Source organism: Ceratotherium simum, chromosome 15 (assembly GCF_057802395.1).
Source record: "Ceratotherium simum simum isolate JZ-2026a chromosome 15, ASM5780239v1, whole genome shotgun sequence".
In the NCBI taxonomy this organism is placed as follows: Eukaryota; Metazoa; Chordata; class Mammalia; order Perissodactyla; family Rhinocerotidae; genus Ceratotherium; species Ceratotherium simum.
Genome location: NC_141914.1, coordinates 50,171,715 through 50,192,705, shown reverse-complemented (window position 1 = coordinate 50,192,705; position 20,991 = coordinate 50,171,715). Strand labels below are relative to the sequence as shown.

Genomic DNA, 20,991 nt, shown 5'->3' with positions numbered 1-20,991 from the left:
AAAGTGAGGTTCTTTGGTAAAGAGCAGGTGCAGAGAAACATGCTACTCCCACCTGCCAAAATAGTTCCATGCCTCGGGCCCAAACCTTAATATGAGGACAACCTCTTGGCTTTATGTAGCACAACACTTCATAAACTGCTCTTGCACACGTGGTCTTGAGTGACCCTAAACAATCTTCTGAGCGAAGCAGGGCAGGTGTTTTTTACCCCCATTTTACAGATGAGGAAACTCTTGCCCAGAGAGGTTATGAGACTGGTACCAGCCAGTTATTTACTGGGTGAGCCAGAATTTGAATCCAGCTTGTTGATCCCAGAGCCAGTGCTTTTTCCATATGACTTCACAAAAATGGTGCTCAGCAGAGCTACAGCCTTAAAGCCATAATGGTGGTTTTCAGATTCCATGCAGTTAGGACTCTTTGCAAGACGTGTGTCTGAAAAAAAAACTCCACTGTGCTGTATTCATGCAGATCTGACAAACAGCAGTAAGGCAGTCATCCTTCTTTGCAAGCTACCTAAGATTGACAAAGCCATATATTTTTCTAATGGAAAAACGTCTCCACAGATAAGGAAATAAAGTCTCTTAACTTGCCAGGAATCATTAACTAACGTTGATGTTGCTGCTGATGCTGTAGTTAATGTCTCACAAAATTAATCTAACAATACCCACTAACTCCTTGTTCACAAATCACACACTATAAATTTGGAGTGCCCTAGAATGATGTCTCTTTTCTTTGTGAGTAAAACCACCATCCCCTAGCAAGGCTGGCAAGCGCAGGTTAAGAGCTCAGGCTTTGCTATTGGAAGATACTGGAATGAGAAACTGTGCTGATAACAAAGCACTAATGCTTATCTTTAGCCAGACTGGAAGATTGGAAAAGTGACATTTTGGCTTAGAAGGAAGGTCTCTGGAGCTTCATACAGGTGTCTGAGGGTCTCAGGCTGGCTTCTGTTGAAGGGGTTCTCCTCCTAGCAGATCACTCCAAATGAGTGAACTTTAAACCTGCAATCCAACTGGCCACCTTTCTGAACATCCACGTCAGAAAATGAGTTTTATATTTACGTTTTGTGAAAGCATGACCAAGAAAAGGTGATACTAACCTCATCTATAGCTTTCTTATAGCTCTGAGATAAGAAGAACCCAATCCAGAAGAATCCACAGGAGGAGGAAAAGGCAGAAGACAGGCAGCAGGTTAGACACAAAATGGGAATCGTTAGTACACAACTGATAAATGCAAAAGGGCAAAGAACCTCAACCCACAATGGGGAAAGTCCCTTCATTATTACTCTCACTATACTTCCTTACTGTAAAATGTAAAAACCAGAATAAACCAAAAAGTCTTCACACTCATTTCATAGAAAAGATTCTTGGAAAATTTAAATAAAATAAGTGGATGGTAACTCATCCTAAATTAATTTCCAACTTTCAAATTTCGGACTCCACCCTCTTATTTCTTTCTTTAAGGCTATTTGAGGTCTGTTGTGTCACAGCAATAAGCTAGGTTTCAAGTTGTCAGCCCCCTGTCAGACCATGCTTAGCAAGTTTGGGTCCAGAAAATACAGTCCTAGAAGCATGAAAAACAGCAGAAAATTGTAATATTAATTTATATGGAAAATAATATGGGGAAAGGGCAGAATAGACAAGAGAAACCCATAGAAAGCACCCAAATCTCCTTAACTGCTAGTTTCAACATCTTTTTGCCAAAGCTGCTGAATAGAAATTATGGAATGATGTGAGTTATTTCTCCTCCTTTTTTATTCTCTAAAGTAGTGCTAATGATCAGCAAAATACCAAAGGCAGATAGATAAGCAATCCAAGATCTGTTCAGTTCTTTCCTAATCAGATATGACTTCCTTCTGGATGCTTCTAGCATCCATTCTTATTAATCTCAACAATTTTTGTTTCATAGTCATGAGTGTATCCCCAACTACTTCATCCTGTGGGTTCTCTGGTAAATTAAAAGAGTTCAAAACTCTTAGTGAGAAAAGCACTCACAGCTGGTCGACTAGGTCGGGTAATTTCCCTGGATTCTTCTGGCTTCACCTTGGAAGGCTCATGCGGGAGCACAGGTGATCCTTCCGACTTACTGTTGGCTAGAGGAAAAAACAGAGGGCCAAGAAAGGTAATGACCGTCAGAAAGTGCTGGCTCAAGTTCTGGAGTTCTGTAGTGAGTCATCTCTCAGGATTACTCAGTGGACACATCGTTCATTTAGGATAATCCTCAAGCACATCCGTGAAAAAATAGTAAATGTTCACGCAAGCAAAGTCAAGCAAACACATTTAGGCTTGTAACCTGGAAATCACTTATACAATGAGAAAAACTAGCAAGCACCACCACCACCATTTACTGAGCATTCATTGTGTGTCAGGCCTAGCACTAAATGCTTTCTATGTCAATTGTCTCATTTAATCCTCGCTCCAACCCAATGATGTTGCAATACTTTCCTATTTTACAGCCGAAGACAGACTTAGAGAGATAAGACAACTGGCCCAAGGTCACGTGGAAATTATGGGCAGAGCTGGGATTCTGTCTGGTTTCTCAAAGTCTGTTCTCAATTATTATGCTAAATTAGTTTGCAAGTTAAGATTCTATGTTTGGTTTCTTCTTTTACCACTTACCCAACAGATAGGTTATTTTGATGGAATTTTGTGGAAAAAAATATTTCATTTGGTGGAATAGTTTTTAAATGGGGAGGGAGTTATCTGGGTCTTTTAAGGAAGAAAGAATGAGGGGGGCAGAAAGGAGAACATGGGTGATAAAGCGCAAGGACTCTAGAATAGAGGCTGAGCAATGGTGGGGGAGGGCTCCCTGATAGCTACAGAATGAAGAGCATCCCTCCGATGTATGAGCTTATAGGTGGAGAAGAAGCAATCTAGGGTAGGAGAGATTCTTTTGTTTTGTTTTAAAGTGGTCTTTCCTGGGCAGGGACATACCAGGGACACAAGAGTGCTTTTAACTCAGAAGAACTAGGGGCCAAAGGAAAGAAGATAAAAATTAAACCTGAACCAGACCAAAGAATTAAAATAATATGCATAAGTTTGGTTTTCTAGACCATTTGCTCTAACTAAGGATATTAAGTTGTTTATGAATAGAAAAAAGGTAAGGGAATGGCAGTTTTCTAAATTAAGTAAATTTATATTTGGATCAAGGCAACAAAAAGTATACACAGCTGTGGGCTGTGCCACTGATGTCAGAAGAATGCACAGAGGGGCAGCCATCCGCCAGTTCATATCCACATTCAGAGACACAAGCATCATGTGTCAGATGTCAACCTTTTCAAAATGGACATACCATGATTTTATCTAAAACTTTAAAAAGATACTAGGAGGTAAACTATGATTGTGTCTAATGAAGTGGCTAAGAAAAGTGTGTTAACATTTATCAAATTGCACTTAAAAAAGTCCTAGTCTTTATTACTTGGAAGCAAAATTATCTTCTGAAGAAGCTTATTGAGAAAGAGTAAATTTAGATTAGCTAGAAACAATGTGTTGTCATGTATAATTAGCTGGACATATTCATGTTTTTCATAAGCTTTCTCATTAATGAAAACTAAACAATGATGAATGACTTGAATTAAATGGTCAGAGAGGCTCATTTTTACCTCTCTAATAGGAATATCCAGAAGAATCAAATATATTTTTGAAGTCCAAGATTTTATTTCTTCTCTCAAGTGTATATGTATTCTATATTAGCCTTTATTGAATTTCACTTTGAGAAATACCTAGTAATATGAACTATGTTCAGAATATGAAAAGGGACTATTGGCACGTGGGAAGAGGATCCTTGGGGGTACACGAAACTCTAAGCAGGCAATCAAATGGAAATGGGAATTCAGGTGACTGATATGTGATGATATTTTCGAATAAGACCAATATTGTGTGATCTCCCTGGAAAACACTGGTAGCTGTGATTACAAGGGATTTAGTCCACACTCTGATGTCACACATATGATTGGGGAGGGTAGCTCACTCCACTAAGGAGACTGAGGCTGAGAGCAGTTAAGAGGCTCTTCAGTGTCACACAGTGGTGGGCCACGTCAGGACCAGAAGTCACAAAGTCAGGAAGTAACCTGATTCACTGCCCATGGCTCCCCTCTCCAGGCAATGTTGTCAGGGATAGGTAAGGGAAAGCTTTACCTCGAACTCTGGTCCGTTCGCTGGACCCTGCTTGCGATCCGGGCTGAGAGCCTCCTTGGGAGCTGGGCTGGGAGCTAGGGGTGCTGGAGCTGGAGGAACTGCCACTGCTGGTCCTCTGCAAGGGGCTCTCCAAGACGGGCTCAGTTCTCCGGAGGTCAGGGTTGCTGTACGGATGGCAGAGCACAGTGACTATACTCTCAAGACCTTGCCATTGGTAGACACAGCATAGTCCAGTACCATCCCCAGTGCAAAGGGGTAAAGAGAGCACTTATAGTGCCCTTGAACTGAAGAGGTCAATGGAAATGATAGTTATGCCATCCTCTGTGGAGCTCCAGGATCTGGATGGGATGAACTCTTGACCCAACTCAGGTCATCACACTAAAAGCATTAGTTCTGAAATGGTGAATCTTCAAAGGAGGCTTTCTTTTAAGCCTTTTTTTTCATGCTTATTGTAAAAAACTTAAAGAATAAAAGACAAAAATAAAGAAGCAACACATACAATCTCTGAACCAAGAGATAGATAGTCAACTATATTTTACTATTTGGTATATTATCTTCTAGTCTTTTTCTTTTTATATGTATGGAAGCATACGGTATATTCAGTTTTGCAGCTTGCTTTTTTTTCTCTTAACACTGCAATGTGAGCAACCTCTTATGCTTTTAAAAACAATAATGGCTGCATAATAGTCCATTATATAGATGAATTGGTTTAACCATTCCTCTATTATTAGATGTTAAGGTACTTCCAATACATTGCTGTGACACAAACACAAAAATAACTAACTACATGCATATAATTACCCAATCACATCTCTCTTTCCTGGAATTGGAATTCTTAGGTGAAAGGACATGAACTGGGGGGGGTGTGTGTGTGCATATGTTTCTATGTGAATGTATAAAGGTATTATCAGTTTTCGCTAAAGTGTATGAAATAGTGTCACTGAATTCTTACCACACTTTATTATGAGCAGTTTGGTAATTTGTAAAAAAAATGTGTATCTTGTTGTTTTAATGCAGTTTCAAAACATTACTACTGAGGTAGAATAATTTTTACTCACGTTTATTTGCCATTTATAATTCCTCTTCTGTGAATTGCTTAATTAAGTTCTTTGCTTGTATAGCTAGTGGTATATCTGCATTTTTAAATTTCTTGCAGAAGTCTTTATATACTTTGGCTATTGTCAAAGGGAGGTATGTTTTAAAATAATTGTTATTAAATGCTACTTCAAGAACAAATTAGTTTATTGGCAGGCTAGTAGTGCTACTTTTTATAAAATCTTACTGTATTATTCACCTTCATATCTTTACTGCTCCCAAAACAGTGGTATTTATTCACTCACTCAGTTGGTCTATACCAGACACTGCGTCAGGCATCTGAGATACGGTAATGAACAAGACAAAGCCCATGCCCTCTGCCAGCTTAGCCAAACACACACAACCAATTTCGTTCTTGCTCTGCCTGCACTAAGTACAGGGCAATATGGGAGCACGGAGCAGGGCCATCTAGGCCACTTTTGGTGATCATGGAAGCCGTACCAGAAGAGGAGACATCTAAGCAGTGATGGTAAGAGACAACTGCTGAGGTTTCTATGATTATTTTATAAAAATAAGCAGCATTATCAAAGTTTCTACAAAGCTCTTTCTTTTTAATTTATAACCTTTTCATTTTTCCTTTACACTTACATAATGCTAGGTATGGATAATTCAGTGAGACCTGAAACTCAAAGCTCAAATGCCATCCAACTGCTAAGGGGAGCATCATCAGCCCCCTCCATGTTACAACGTCTTCAGTTCCCCAAACGGCATTTCACATCTTTGCTAATAGAGTCACCACAGTGCTATGATTTTAATGCAGTGAGATATCATATTAAGATGTAATTTTATGCTCACTTTGCTCTGCCCATTTCAAGAGTATCGAGTGCATACCTGGCACTCTGCACTGTGTTGGGTGTCAGATGTTTCACATATAAATATGAAAATAATATGGTCCCTTCCCTTGAGGCACTTGCATTTTAGTCTACCAAAAACCTGGCCATGAAATGGCATCCTTATAGCAGCAACTAAACCAAATAATTTCTTTTTGAAAACACAAGAATCTTGCTTTGTGGTAATATATCTTCCAAAAACATTTGATCAAGTTACAAAAATTCTTAAATATTGAGTTACTGGAAAACATGGCTGGTGGCCCTGGAAAATACTATATGTAAAAATAAATGTCCTCATAATTTATTAATTTTGATCATATAAATGTAGAATTTATGACAATATTTATGTTTTTATGGTATAGGGGTTGCTAAGGTAACCTAACAATAAAATCAACTGCAGAAGGGATTGTTGGTAAAGTTAAGGAAAACTTACAAAATTCTTGATATTTTTATGGCACTCCTTTGTATAGCAACTACTTTGTGAAAACTGTTATCATCTAATTGATTGAAATAGATTTAATCAATACTGGAAATACCTCTGATTTGGAGGATACATAAAATGATAAATATATCACACTTCTGAAATATCCTATATTTCAAATTTCTCATTTTTCATAAAGAAACAATCCTATCTTCTTTAATTCCAAAATAATGAATTCTTCCCCATAGTCCTCTTTTATTGAACAGTAGTGGTCAGGAATTATTTATGTATAATTAATAAATTCCAAAAATATTTTTTCTAAAAATTGTATTGCTAACCAACTGTATTGCAGATGAAGGATGATGGGCATACTAAGGTTTCTTGGTAGGTACTCTCATTTTGTGGAACAATAATGTAGTCTTTTTTGTATTAAAAAAAAAAATCCACTGAGATTTTTCTGGCTGTGAGCTCTAAGTTGTTTGCCCTGGGATGTGGTGTGGTAGCAGGATCCAGCTATTTGCTCTAATGTAGCTCTCCTCTGATCATTTAACCAAAACCTTTCTATTAAGCGCCTACTTGGTGAGACTCATTGGACCAGTATGAGGGATGGAGGAGAGCACAGGTCACAGGGCAGACAGTCAAGTTACAACATAGTCCTAGAGATGAGATATGTGCAGTAGAGATAATAGTGAACAAGGCAAAATTCTGCATGCTGTACATATCGTTGGAGTTTGGGGAACAATGAATGAAGCCTACAGTGGTCCAGGTGGTGTCAGGAAGGAGACAGGACTTGACTGGGCCTTGGAGGGGTGAGCAGGAAGGCTCAGGGTATAGCCTGAACAAAGACACAGGGGCTGGGGTTTTCCTGGGGCTTGTCAATGTAGAGAGACATGGAATACCAAGTCTGTGTTAGGAAACCCTGGGAGAGTTGCTCATCAGAAGAAATGGGCGGCAGAGGCATTTAAAGGCAATGGCCTTTAAAGCCTGGCAGAGAACATGAGCCTCCCAGGGTAGAGTTATGAATGACTGGCCAGAAGAGAGGCAGGCTGACCAGGTAGGACGCTGATGCCATGTTAGATGATAAGGCCTGGGCCAGGGATGTCCTGGCATAAAAGAGGGGCATGGGCATTAGCAGAATCAGCTGGGATGAGCGTGCGTCTCTGACGGGGTTCAGTGCCTCTTTCTGTGTGAAGCTAATTGGTTCCCTTGGACATTAAATCCCTGACCTGTGCCTCATTAGCACAAGTCCTCCCCACTGGAGCTAACCAGCATGAGTGCTGATCTTCATGGGTTGCTATTTTTGCTACTGGAGACTGAAAAAGTATTTAGTTTCCATGTAACCACACACAGAAATAGGAAAACCTTTAAAATGCCCTTTTTTTTTTTTTGGATAATATGAGTATTTTGAGAAAATGTCACACTGTTCACATTTTTCTCTTCTTTATCACGTAGTAATATGGTCTGGCCTTGGGGCCAAGGCTTCTGAGATAAATGTTCTTAGAGGGGATCAATTTCAGAAGAATTCCATGAAATAATAGATTTCCCTTGTTCACATACTAACTGAGCCTACTCAGATCTTTTTTTTTTTTTTCAAGATTTTATTTATTTATTTTTTTCCCTCCAAAGCCCCAGCAGATTGTTGTATGTCATAGTTGCACATCCCTCCAGCTGCTGCACGTGGGACGCGGCCCCAGCATGGCCGGAGAAGCGGCGCGTCAGTGCGCACCCGGGATCCGAACCCAGGCCGCCAGCAGCGGAGCGCGCGCACTCAACCGCTAAGCCACGGGGCCGGCCCCCTACTCAGATCTAAACGAGTAAAAACTTGAAAACATTCATATAGATTTCTTTAAATGCTAACTTTTAGTTCAGACATTGCCATCCCAGAGACAATGCTGTTTGGTCTATGAAACACACAGTAAAGTGAAAATGTGGCAATTATTCCATTTACTTGAATCATATAAAAAGTCGAAATAGACAATTAGGATTACAAAGTGATTTCTTGGCCCAAATACTTGGGCCAAGTCTATAATTAATTGGCTGACTGCCAAAATTCACTTTACTTTGTTCTTTGATGACACACCCAGTGAGAACAAATGAGCCATAAGAAGATAGGTTTGGGATGGGACAGAGAATTATTTTTTGAAATTAAGTATTTAGGCATTGGGTTTTGACTGGGTGTTTCTGGCTTAACTTAAATCTTTTCACATTCTGAATGTACTTGTTTGATCAAATTTTAATTTGCTTTAAAAGAACAGATGAATCAAAGTTAAATATTAAAGTGCTTAGAATTTTTTAAAACAGCATTTTAAAAAATGAACAAGTCAAATCTTGATTTCAACTCAACTGATCATCTTCACAACATAAGGCATTTGAGAGTCCATCTTGGAGCTGAAAACTGCCCATTGCTCTTGCAGCCTGAGCAATGCCCAGCTGCACATGGTGACTGTGTTATCACCCCGACTTCAGCTGTCTAGGAAGGGGACTGTCAAAAGCACATGATGATACTTGTTCCAGCTTGAGTAGGGAAGGTTTGGGGATATAAATAGATCTCACAGAACAATAACCTTTAAAAGGTAGTGAATATCACAAGATGAGGATCAATAACCATAAGATTAAGAGGAGCTGTTAACAGACTCACTAAACTACATGGTGAGAAAGGTGGAGGCAAAATGGTGCCGTGTCAGTCAATAAATCATGAGCTCCCCTTCCCTTGGGAAAACAAGGTAGCAATGACAGCTGCATTCACTGCTCAACAGATCAGCACAGCTGGTGCTTTCGAGTGAGGACTTTGGTGCAAGGCTACCAGGTTTCAAATGTTGGCTCTTTCACTTACTAATTTTGTCACCTTGGCAATTTACTTAACTTGTGTTTGTCTTGGTTTCTCCATCTATAAAGTGGAGGTGATTATAGCCACTACCTCACAGAGTTGTTTTATGGCTTAAATTAGTTAACATCTATAATGCACATTGAACAGTACCTTGCATATACAGGTGTTCCAGAAGTATTTAATGAATAAAGAAATAAAAAATAAGTCACCCCAAACCAAGCAGAAGGTAGGGATCCACAGGGGTGGCCCAATAACACTTTCTTGACCAACTGATGCCAGCACAGCTGTACCTGCTCGATACTATATCTATTTAAGAACATGTTCTCTATAGGGCTCGTTTTGATTTGGTGTGGCATGTGCAAACAGCGGAAGAATGACATAACAGCGAGTTTTTCCTGGGAGAAGGAAGGCTATTAAAAATGGTAAAGCTTTGCTTTTCTCCTCATGTTACAGGTACATGCTTATATATTCCCATTTTAACTCATGTCTTCTATTCAGGGTACTAAGTAGTTTATTGATTTCAACATATTGTTTCCCAAATTATCAAAAAATATCACACATTCTGCAGTTACTACATAACGTCTTGCACCTAGTAACTGAAGTTCATTAGTACTGAATGCAGGAAGCAAAACTGAGCTTCTTGACAATTAGGCTCTGCCTTTTTTTTTCTTCACTGGCTTAGCACAGCAATGGTTTATTTCTCACTCACATCACAATATACAGAGGTAGAACTGCTCTCCTTGGTGGTTCTTCTCCAAGTGGTAAGTCAGGGACCCAAGTTCCTTCCATGTTGAGACACATGTTATCTCAAACTTATGGTCCCTGAGTGTGCCACAGAAGGAGAAGAGAGAGGCTCTGCCTTCTTCAGATAAGTTAATTCACATATTTACTCCAAAGCAAAATAAGAAAGAAAAGCAAGAAATAGAATCTCGCCCTGATAATACCTGTAGCCCCCAAAAGCAGCAGGTATAGTATATCCTCTGACTCATGGGCCCCAGGATCAGGCAGCCTTGGTTGAGTCACTGGACCACAAGGTCACATGCAGCCCTGTACACAGCGAGTCCTCAATATATATTTGCTGAATTTAGCAAATAAAAATAATAACAACAAAACATCTTAAATCTGTCCGTTATTACATGTGTAATTTTTCTTGGGATCCATTCTAACTTTGCTAATTTTCTAGTCTCCCTTAAGAGTCATTTCAAAGAAAAGGCTGGGAGGACAGAAGGAATATTGACTAAGTATAAGGAGTGTGGCTTATAAGCATTGTAAAGAACAAATTATTTAAAAGCAACCCTTTTTTATGGCTTTATGAGTAGGTAGTTATCTGAAAAACAATACAAAAAGAATTATGAGGAGAGTTTGGAAGCCAGCGGCATAGGAGAATCCTGAACTTGCCTCCTCCCATGGACACGACAAACCTACAACTACCTGTGGAACAATTTCCTCTGAGAGAGATCTGGAAACTGGATGAAAAGAACCTCCACAACAAGGGACAACACAGAGAGGGGTCGAAGAGGCAGAGATACAGGCCTGCTGAGGAAAAAATCCCACCCTAGTCACGGTGCTTCACAGTCAGGAGCAATCTCAAAGGTACGAAGCTTCTCCTGGGGGAGTGCAGAATTTGAGCTCCACATTAGGCACCCCAGCCCTTAGATCCAGCATAAGAGACATTAGACCCCAAAATACCTGGCTTTGAAAACCAACAGGGAATATGCCCAGGAAAACTATAGAACTTCAGGGAAAGGAAAACCTGCTCTTAAAGGGCCCACACACAAACTCACTCAACCTGGAAACCAGCACAAAAACACCAGATAGAAAAGTGCATAGTCCATTGGTAAAACAGACTCCTTACTAAGCTCAGAGCCAATCCTGGGGAGGCAGGAGTGGCTGGGCCCACCCCCGAGGGACTGAGATACTGGCAGCAGCCATTATTGTGAACTAGTTCAGCAGTGCTGACACGGACACTGGCAGGCGCCATTGGAATCCTCCCTCTAGCCTGTTAGTGCAGGGGTCTGCCCTGCCTACTAGAGGACTTGAGGCAATCAAGCGCAGCCAGGCAGCAGACAGCCCACCTCAGGGACCAGCCCCATCCACCAGCGAGCTGGCCGCTGACTTGTGCCACTGGCCTCAAGTCCACAAACAGCCACACAAGGGATCTGCCCCGCCTACCAACATACCTAAAATGGTTGCGCACTGCTGCACCGGGGACCTGCTCTGCTCATCAGCACACCTGAGGCAGCTGAGCGCCTCCGGTGCATAGCCAGTTCATGCTGGAGACCTGCCCCACCCAAGAGCAAGCTGGCAACATTGACACACGGTGCAGCCAGCCTCAATGGGGGCCTGCCCTGTCCACCAGCATACCCAAGGCAGCAGAGCACCACTGGGCTGTGAAGCCAGACACACCAGGGGCCTGCTGCAGTTATGCGCCCCTGGGCCTAGCAACCAGCCACATTGGGGGCCTAACTTACCAACAAACCTGCAGTAGTTGTGTGCTACCAGAACTCGCAGCCAGCCATGCTGTGGGCCTACCCTGCCCAATAACGTGCCCATAGCACCTGCACATGGCCAGACCTCACCACCAGCTGGCCTGGGGGCCAGCACAGCCTACCCATGTGCCCAAAGCAATAGCATCCCCGCCACAACATAAGGGCACATGCAGCCCACACAGGGGACACTCCTGGAGCATTTGGCATGGGTGACAAGAGGGGAGCATGCTGCTAGGCCCCATAAGACATCTTCTACATAAGGCCACGTTTCCAAGATTGGGAGACATAGCACATCTACCTAATACACAGAAATAAGCACAGAGACGTAGGCAAAATGAGGAGACAAAGGAATACATTCCAAATAAAAGAACAGGAGAAATCCTCAGAAAAAGAACTAAATGAAACAGAGATAAACAATCTACCTCATAGAGAGTACAATCTACCTCTAATTGTCATAAGAATGCTCACTGAACTCAGGAGAAGAATAGATCAATACAGTGAGAACTTCAACAAAGAATTAACAAATATAAAAAAGAACCAATCAGAGCTGAAGAATAATGGAAATGAAAAATTCACTAGAGGGAATCAACAGCAGAGTAGATGACACAGAATAGAAGTAGATGAACAACAGAGTAGAGGAAATCACCCAAGCTGAACAGAAAAGAGAAAAAAGAATTAAAAAGAACGAGGACAGTCTAAGGGACCTCTGGGACAACATCAAGCATACTAACATTCACATTATAGGTGTCCAAGAAGAAGAGAGACAAAAGGGGGCAGACAACTTATTTGAAGAAACAGTAGCTGAAAACTTCCCTAACCTGGGGAAGGAGACAGACATCCAGATACAGGAAGCACAGAGAGTATCAAACAAGATGAACCCAAAGAGGCCCACATCAAGACACATTATAATCAAAATGCCAAGAATTAAAGATAGAGAATCCTAACAGCTATAAGAGAAAAGCAACAAGTTACATACAAAGGAAACCCCATAAGGCTATCAGCTGACTTTTCAGCAGAAACCTTACAGACTAGAAGGGAGTGGCATGATATATTCAAAGTGCCTAAAGGAAGAAACCTACAGCCAAGAATGCTCTACCTGGCAAGGTTATCATTCAGAATGGAAGGATAGAGAGCTTTCCAGACAAGCAAAAACTAAAGAAGTTCATCACCACTAAACTGGCCTTACAAGAAATGTTACAGGAACTTATTTAAGTGGAAAAGAAAAGGCCACAAATAGGAATAAGAAAATTATCAAAGAAAAAATATCACTAGTAAAAGCAAATATACACTCAAGGTAGTAGATCAACCATTTATAAAGCTAGTGTGAAGGTCAAAAGACAAAAGTACTAAAATCGTCTATAGCTATAATAAGAGGTTAAGGGATACACAAAATTAAAAGAGGCAAAATATGATGTCAAAAACATAAACTATGGGGAGGCAGAGTAAAAGTGTAGGGCTTTTAGTATGAGGTCAAACTTAAGAGACCATCAGCCTAATATAAAGTGGTTATTATATATGAACCTTATGGTAACACAAACCAAAAACCTATATAAATACACAAAAAATAAAGAGAAAGGAACCCAAACTTTAACATGAAAGAAAGTCATCAAATCACAAGGGAAGAGAGCAAGAGAAGAAGCAAGGAAAAGAGAAGAACTACAAAAACATCCAGAAAAAAGGTAAGAAAATGGCAGTAAGTACATGCTTATCAATAGTTAATTTAAATGCAAATAGACTAAATGCTCCAATAAAAAGTCAAAGTGTGGCTGAATGGATAAAAAACCAAGACCCGTATATATGCTGCATACAAGAGACACACTTTAGACCTAAAGACACTCACAAACTGAAAGTGAAGGGATGGAAAAAGATATTCCATGCAAATGGAAACAAAAAGAAAGCTGGATTAGCAATACTTACATCAGACAAAATAGAATTTAAAACAAAAACTATAACAAGACACAAAGAAAGGCATCACATAATGATAAAGGGAACAATCCAGAGAGGATATAACATCTCTATGTGCTCAACATAGGAGCACCTAAATACATAAAACGAATATTAACAGACATAAAAGGAGATATTGACATTAACACAATAATAGTAGGGACTTTAACACTCCACTTACATCAGTGGATAGATCATCCAGACAGAAGATCAGTAAGGAAACATTGGCCTTAAATGACACATCAGACCAGAGGGACTTAATAGATAATATACAGAACATTCCATTCAAAAACTGCAGAACACACATTATTTTCAAATGCACATGGAACCTTCTCCAGGATAGATCACATATTAGGCCACAAGACAAGGTCAAGCGAGATCAGCAGAACTTCTTAGTGAACACAGAATCATGAGAAATAACCTGTTATTATTTCAGGCCACTAAGTTTTGGGGTGCTTTAATATGCAGCAAAGGTGAACTAAAGCTGTCTCTATCACAGTAAGTAAACCAAATCCTGAAGCTTTTAAAAATGCAATCCAATCTGGAGTTGCAAAGTCCGATTCACATCTTAAATGTTGGCTACTTGGAGATACATGATATTAAGAAACAGGTGTGCTTCATAGGATTGTGCCACATGGCAGAGATGGAGATTCTCCATCCCTCCCCTTCCCCATAATCCCTCTGACTTTCATTGTAGGGTAAATAATTATTACCTCATAGCTCACTCCCTCCATACCTCCTCTCTAAGCAGAAAAATGTTAGCTGTCTCAAAAAGTCTGCATTCTTTGCACAAAGTACAATACTTAAGTGGTTCCAAGGGAAAAGCGCATGGTTTGCAAGTCACTGACCATCAAACGTCAACTGTCCTAGGCCCTAATGTTGTTAAAATAACACTTCAGAGGAAACAAAGAGCTGGTTTTTATTGGACTATATAATGATATTTCTCTCTCTTTCTTTTTGGTTGATAGAAAGAAAAAGACTTAAAGTTGAAATGATGCTTGATCTACAGCAACTAAAATCTAAGCAACTATTCCAATGAACAGAGCCTCTAGGGCAGAGTTCAAAGGAGAAAAAGCACTGATAATTGTGGCTTATCGCTTATTGAAGAGGGGGACTGATAAAGTTCAGGCTGGCAGTCCAGGACTAACATTCCTTTGGCTCCCTGGTCACAGTGCACTACAGTAGTTCTCAGCACTGCTTAGCAACACCAGCTCAGCCTGAATCTGATAAGTCACTGGAAAAAAATGGCTCATTCACAGCTTCCTGCAATTGGTAATTCCAATCAGAATGGGCTAGCTTCTTTGCCCTAAATGGATTAATGTTCTTAGGACAGTTCCATCTTTCTCTTGGACTGACCCCTTCTCCTAAGGCTTTTCATGTGAAGAGGAAAATTAAAACTTTATGATCAAAAGCATTCCATATTTTAGATATGTATGAATAATCATAACCTGCATTTCCAGTCTCTCTTTCTCTCTTACTAGCAAGGGAGAGTCCTTCTCTTATTATGAACACAATAAAAAAGAATAAAACAGCCAGCCCAAGCTCACCATTGTTATAGTCTCAGCAGAGGCCATTTGCTATTTCAGTTGGTCCTAAAAAGGGGTGTATTCATCATGAAAAATCTGAGGGAAGCTTGATGAACTATAGCAGCAAACAGCATCTGTTACCACATAAAATCTGCTCAGATACTGTAAAGAGATTGTTTACTTTCCAGCTTCTCTTGAGACCTCTACACCAACCAGTAGGTGGATGCAACTTCCTGACTGTAGGAATATACATTGTTGATGGAAATTTCAAGGAGAGCACAGAGCAACAGTGGAAACATAAGTGTATTTAGTGACCCTCCATAATCCCAAAGAGGTGATTTCCTCCTAAGAGCTAGTCCTTCTGTAATTTGCCAAGCTAGGGAAGCTCTGCATCTGGTCATGACTACATTTCTTTGGCAATTACTTTGTAACGTCTCAGAGGTTCCCAGGGCACATTTCTTGACCTGATGCTAAAAATCACCTCAAACCAGGTCATTTTGTTCTGCTGACTCCATGAAATGGTATCTGAAGTAATGGCTTGGGGTACTGCAACCAGACTTACTTTTGCAATTTTACTCCCAGATTTTTAAAACTGTCACGTAAGGTACACCTGATTGGCTTCTGAGTTGCCTCATTCATTCATTCATTTACTCATTCATTCATGAGCCCCCACTGTATACTGATTTCTGTGAAAGACTACTGAAGAAATAAAAGGCAGGTGGTCTGGCCTACCAAGGCTTACAGTCTAGATGGCCAGTCAATATGCCTCTGAAGTGAAAAAAGAACAAAGACATTTTTCAGGAAAGCAATAATGACAGTGGTGGGTGGGAGCCTTTTCCTTCACCCTAACCATCTTCCTCCCCTTACCTTGCTCTGATGGGCTGAGATCCGAGTCTGGGTCCCAGAGCACTACCATTTCCAGGAGAATTCTTTCTGGCTAACGCTGGGGATATAGAAGTTGTTCTTTGAGGCACCTGAAAGAAAAACAAAATTCAGAAATATTTTCCATAAAATAGCTTCCATAGGCTACTGCCTGAAAAGCAACCTACTCCTTTCCAAAGATTTGCCAGGGGTTACAAACTATCAGAAACGAGGAAGAAATACCTTGCATTTCTCAAAGAAATATTTAACTCCCAAAACAAAGTCAAACAAAAAGCAATGAGGCACATTCAGCAACCATTAAGGAGTATGGTCCTCAATTTTAAAGTCAAATTTAAAAACAGACCAAGCTAATTATTTTGATTCATTGGGTTAAAATAATTGACCTCCTTTTGTGCAAGAGTGGTGGATACCAGAAATTTCGGGTTTTTTTTTTAAACAATTCTCATCTCTGTTTTTTTAAGGAAGATTGGCCCTGAGCTAACATCTGTTGCCAATCTTCCTCCTTTTTTCCTTTTTCTTTCTATCTATCTTTCTATCTATCTTTCTTTCTATCTATCCCCAGTAGATAGTTGTATGTCAGTTGTACATCCTTCTAGTTGCTCTATGTGGGAAGCAACCTCAGCATGGCTTGATGAGTGACACATAGGTCCATGCCCAGGATCCGAACCAGTGAACCCTGGGCCACCAAAGTGAAGCACGTGAACTTAACTGCTATGCCACCAGGCCAGTCCCCAGAAATTTCTTTAGTGTACCATTAACTCAGCTGATCACTGGAAATTGCATCAGATGAGAGCCATCCAGATAAACCGAGCTCCATTTTTAGCTCACATCCCAACTGATAAACAGATAAGGAAATTATGAAATCTGGTGAGAAACTAGGCTATCAGGTTAGAAGTTGGGACAGAAGCCACATGTCAATGAGCTCAGAGGAACTACTGCAATAGATCCTGCATGCTTCCACTTCCTAATCAGCTTGCAATTACTAATTAAAAACAAAACCCAAAACACTGTGCTATTGTATTACTGTGCAAAGGTAATACAAAACAGGATGAATACTGAAAATACTAGAAAGGTCTTCAAAAAGACTATGTGAGTACCAATCGGACTGTGAGGTATAGCAGGAAAAAAGTATCAGCTTATCTGGCAAGGGGCTAAGGTAGAATTCAGTATGCCTCATTTTATGAAACATTTTTTAATGAAATCAAATATTGTAAGTGTACTAAAGAGGGAAAACTTACTTCATGCAAGTTGACTAGAAAATGAAAACGCAGATACCCTGTGACAGCTATTTGGGTTAAACATTCATCACGTGCTTCGATTATTATTCACTTTTTGGCTCTTTTAAAGTGGGTTTGGGGGCTGGGCCCGTCGTTTAGCGGTTAAGTGGGCGCGCTCCGCTACTGGCGGCCCGGGTTCGGATCCCGGTCGCGCACCGACGCACCGCTTCTCCGTCCATGCTGAGGCCGCGTCCCACATACAGCAAGGATGGAAGGATGTCCAACTATGACATACAACTATCTACTGGGGCTTTGGGGGAAAAAAAAAGGAGGAGGATTGGCAATAGATGTTAGCTCAGAGCTGGTCTTCCTCAGCAAAAAGAGGAGGATTAGCATGGATGTTAGCTCAGGACTGATCTTCCTCACAAAATAAATAAATAAATAAAAATAAAGTGGGTTTGTGTTTTGTACTAGATATTTTTAAGATGTGCTTTGTTTTAATATTTTTGTTTAATATATTTAATGATATGAACATTGATATAAATTTTATTGGTTATTATGTTTTAAGATAGAGACCTAGAAAGATGAGTCAGTCAAGTGAAGCAAAACGACCAAATCGGTGTTACCACCTGCTCAAATCAAATATCACTACTACTGTTTTTCCTTTTTCTTTTTGTAAACTTAAACAGTTGTAGAGAAGAAAGAGTCTAACGAATTATTAAAATCTAAAATCTTGGTATTGATCTAAATATTTCTCCCAGCTCTGTAAATGTACGCCTGCATGTTTTTAGAGAGTAAACCAATAACTTCCATTTTCAGTTTCCCCAGCTCTCGTCTCTGCTCCTCCAGCCACCCAATTTTCCATTCCTCTGCCTATCCTATTTTCCATATAGAACTCTGCTCCCTAAATAACCTTTTCTGATGGCATCTCTGCTTCTACAAGAGGAGAACACCAACAAAAAAGCCATTATCAGCTATTTGCATTTTCAAAATAATGGAAATCCTGTTACAATAGCCTTTTGAGATGAAAATGAGGAAAAATATTTGAAAATCATTGATTAAAAAATTATATTTTTTTTCTGAAATCAACAATGGCATTGATCTCTGGAAATTGTGGGACATTCCATTTGTCATGGGGCCTAGGCTGAGCTCATGAGAAAGGGGAATCCTGAACCAGGAAGAATCTGATGCAAAATTTCTTCAGTATTTTGAAATATTTTCAAGTTGTCTGTAGTGAGATGCATGGCCACATTTCGGGACATTTTGGGGAATGAGTAACGACTTGGTATAGGCAAACACAAAATAAGAACCCAAACCAGGACTGTTCTGCCCAGTGGGCTGGCTGGTCATTTTACCCTACAGTTTTATCCTCAGTAATTAATTCAGGTTGGTATTAGATTACAAGCTGGCCCAGAAGGAGCTTTCCTAAATGGGGCAAACTAAAATATTCTAAGAGCAATACTACCTGAAGAATAAATGAATTTTAAGAATAAATGAATTTTCTACTTTTTATATGGATGTTTTCAACTGGTCTAGATGTAGATTCAGTCATCAAAGGAAATATCTATTATTCTATTTCTTAATATGGATAGTAAAATAACCGTTTGCAATGCTTGGAGTTGAAAGTTCTAATTCTGGATACAGGGTATATGCTTCCAAGTCATTCAACCTATTTGAGCCTCCATTTCTTTGGGGAAAATGGAGGACAGAAATGATAAATGACAATCCAAGTCCTAGCTTGGGAATGAGGAGGAACCAAAACAAATGTGAGAAGAGATGGTGCTTTGGCATTATCATGTTCTTCTTTACTATTAAAAAATCTAGAATAGGGGTAATAATAACAAAAAAACAATGATGACGATGATAAAAACACCCCAGTAATATTACCTTTGGTGGAATGTCTTCTTCTTGTCGTAACCAAGAGCTTCGGTCAAACTTCTCAATTCGAGTGGGGAGAGGAGGGTTTTCGGACGTGGGATCCGAGTTCTGGCGCGGCATCTCAACGCGGTGAGAGGTCACATTCAGAGCCTCCTGAAACCCAGACAGGCCCTTGGTGGGCTGCTCGTGCACTGACTGGGAGGCGGTCAAGGCAGGCCCCTGGGATTTTACAGCTACCAGATGTGGGATCTAAGCATCAAACCAACATTAGAGCAGCATTATTAGAAGAAAAAGCAGATCAGCCTGTACCTCACTCAGTGGGAGGGAAAAAACAGTTTTAGGGCACGAGATTTGGAGTACATGGAGCCCACCGTGGCTTTCTGCAGCGTGCTTTTTAAAAGCTCTTCGAAATTTTCCACTTAGAGCCATGTGTAGAGCTGAACCAGGGTTCCTGGCAAAAAGTTAAATGATTTACTTGGGACTGCTATGAAGTCAGTGAAATAAGGGTGACAGTAATAACAACAGCAATTTTTAGTGAACATTTGTTGACCAGCAATGTAATACATTTACGAGCACTTCTCTTCTAATATTACAACTTCCTCCTTTGAAACCCCTAACCTTCAGAATCACCTGGAGGGCTTGTTAAACCACAGGTTGCCAGGCCCACCCCAAGAGTTGCTGATCAGTAGGTCTGAGGTGGACCCGAGAATCTGCATCTCTATCAAGCTCCTGGGTGATGCTGATGCTGCTGGTCCAGTGACCACACTTTGAGAACCACTGGCTTAGAAGACACACTTTTACTTAACCAAGTCCTTTTAATTTTTCCAGTTTCAGGATCATGCCCAAATCCCAAGGAACAAAGGATAATATAATAGGTTATATATATCAGAGGTCTATACAAATTTTAGTTTGGTAATTATAACGAAAAAGATGCTTGTTTCTACCTCGTAGAAACTCCTAGGGGTCTCCAGAGAGGCCAGTTTACCAAGAAGTGACTTTGCGGTTGGCTCAAAGATAAACATGGTGCTTTTTTCTGGCTCGCCCCTCCCTCTACCCTTCAAATTCAGTGCAGCCTCCTATATTACTGTAGATTCTATACTAAGGGCCATCATTTGACTGGTCCTATGCCTGAAACCATGTTACAATCCCCCAGGCTTTTAATAGGTTTAACTGTACACCCTATTGAAATGTCCAATGGAACAAAGAGGAGAATGTACCTGGGGGTCGACTGATCTGAGCATGGGGGGCGTCCGAGCAGGCTGAACTCCACTGATACTGAAAGACTCTGACCTTGGGGGCAGGTTGGGGTCAGATATCCTGTTGGCAACCTTGTGAGGCATGGCAGGTGAACTCTGCCGGTTGAGCCTCGACCTTTCTTCTACCTAGAAACAAACAAAAAAAAAAGAGAGAGAGAGAGAGCTTCAATGCATAGATAGATAGAAGCTGCTTTATTTCCTAGAAGTAAAGATTTTCTGTAGTCACCTGCACAGCCATTTTTGTGTCCCTCTGATCAATGCATTTTAAGGAGCCAAAACTCTCGATATCTGTTCTGCATCAAGAATTTTCGAAAAAGCTCTTTCTGTCAGAGTAAACACTAGCATGAAAAACACACAGAACAGTTAAGCCTTCGCCCTTCCATTACCCATTATCTCATACTATTTTAGTTTGCTGGGAATTTGGGGTCTGCTTTAGAGTTTATCTTGCATTGATTGGGATATTATCTTGCTGATTGGTGGCAAAGCCATGCG

General features: G+C 40.4%; 1 protein-coding gene across 2 annotated transcripts in view; it reads right to left on the bottom strand.

The window, feature by feature from the left end:
• The window catches only part of TNIK (TRAF2 and NCK interacting kinase), a 389,733-nt gene that overhangs the window by 48,422 nt on the left and 320,320 nt on the right, over positions 1-20,991 (bottom strand). Inside the window, exons 15-19 of one of the 2 annotated variants that reach the window (XM_004424740.3) lie at positions 20,461-20,625; positions 19,253-19,492; positions 16,134-16,240; positions 4,135-4,298; positions 1,993-2,090 (exon numbers count right to left, since the gene is read on the bottom strand). In XM_004424740.3, the coding sequence (XP_004424797.1) occupies positions 1,993-2,090; positions 4,135-4,298; positions 16,134-16,240; positions 19,253-19,492; positions 20,461-20,625 (774 nt within the window). The remainder of the gene's footprint in view (positions 1-1,992; positions 2,091-4,134; positions 4,299-16,133; positions 16,241-19,252; positions 19,493-20,460; positions 20,626-20,991) is intronic. The other variant, XM_087440033.1, reaches the window with a different exon arrangement.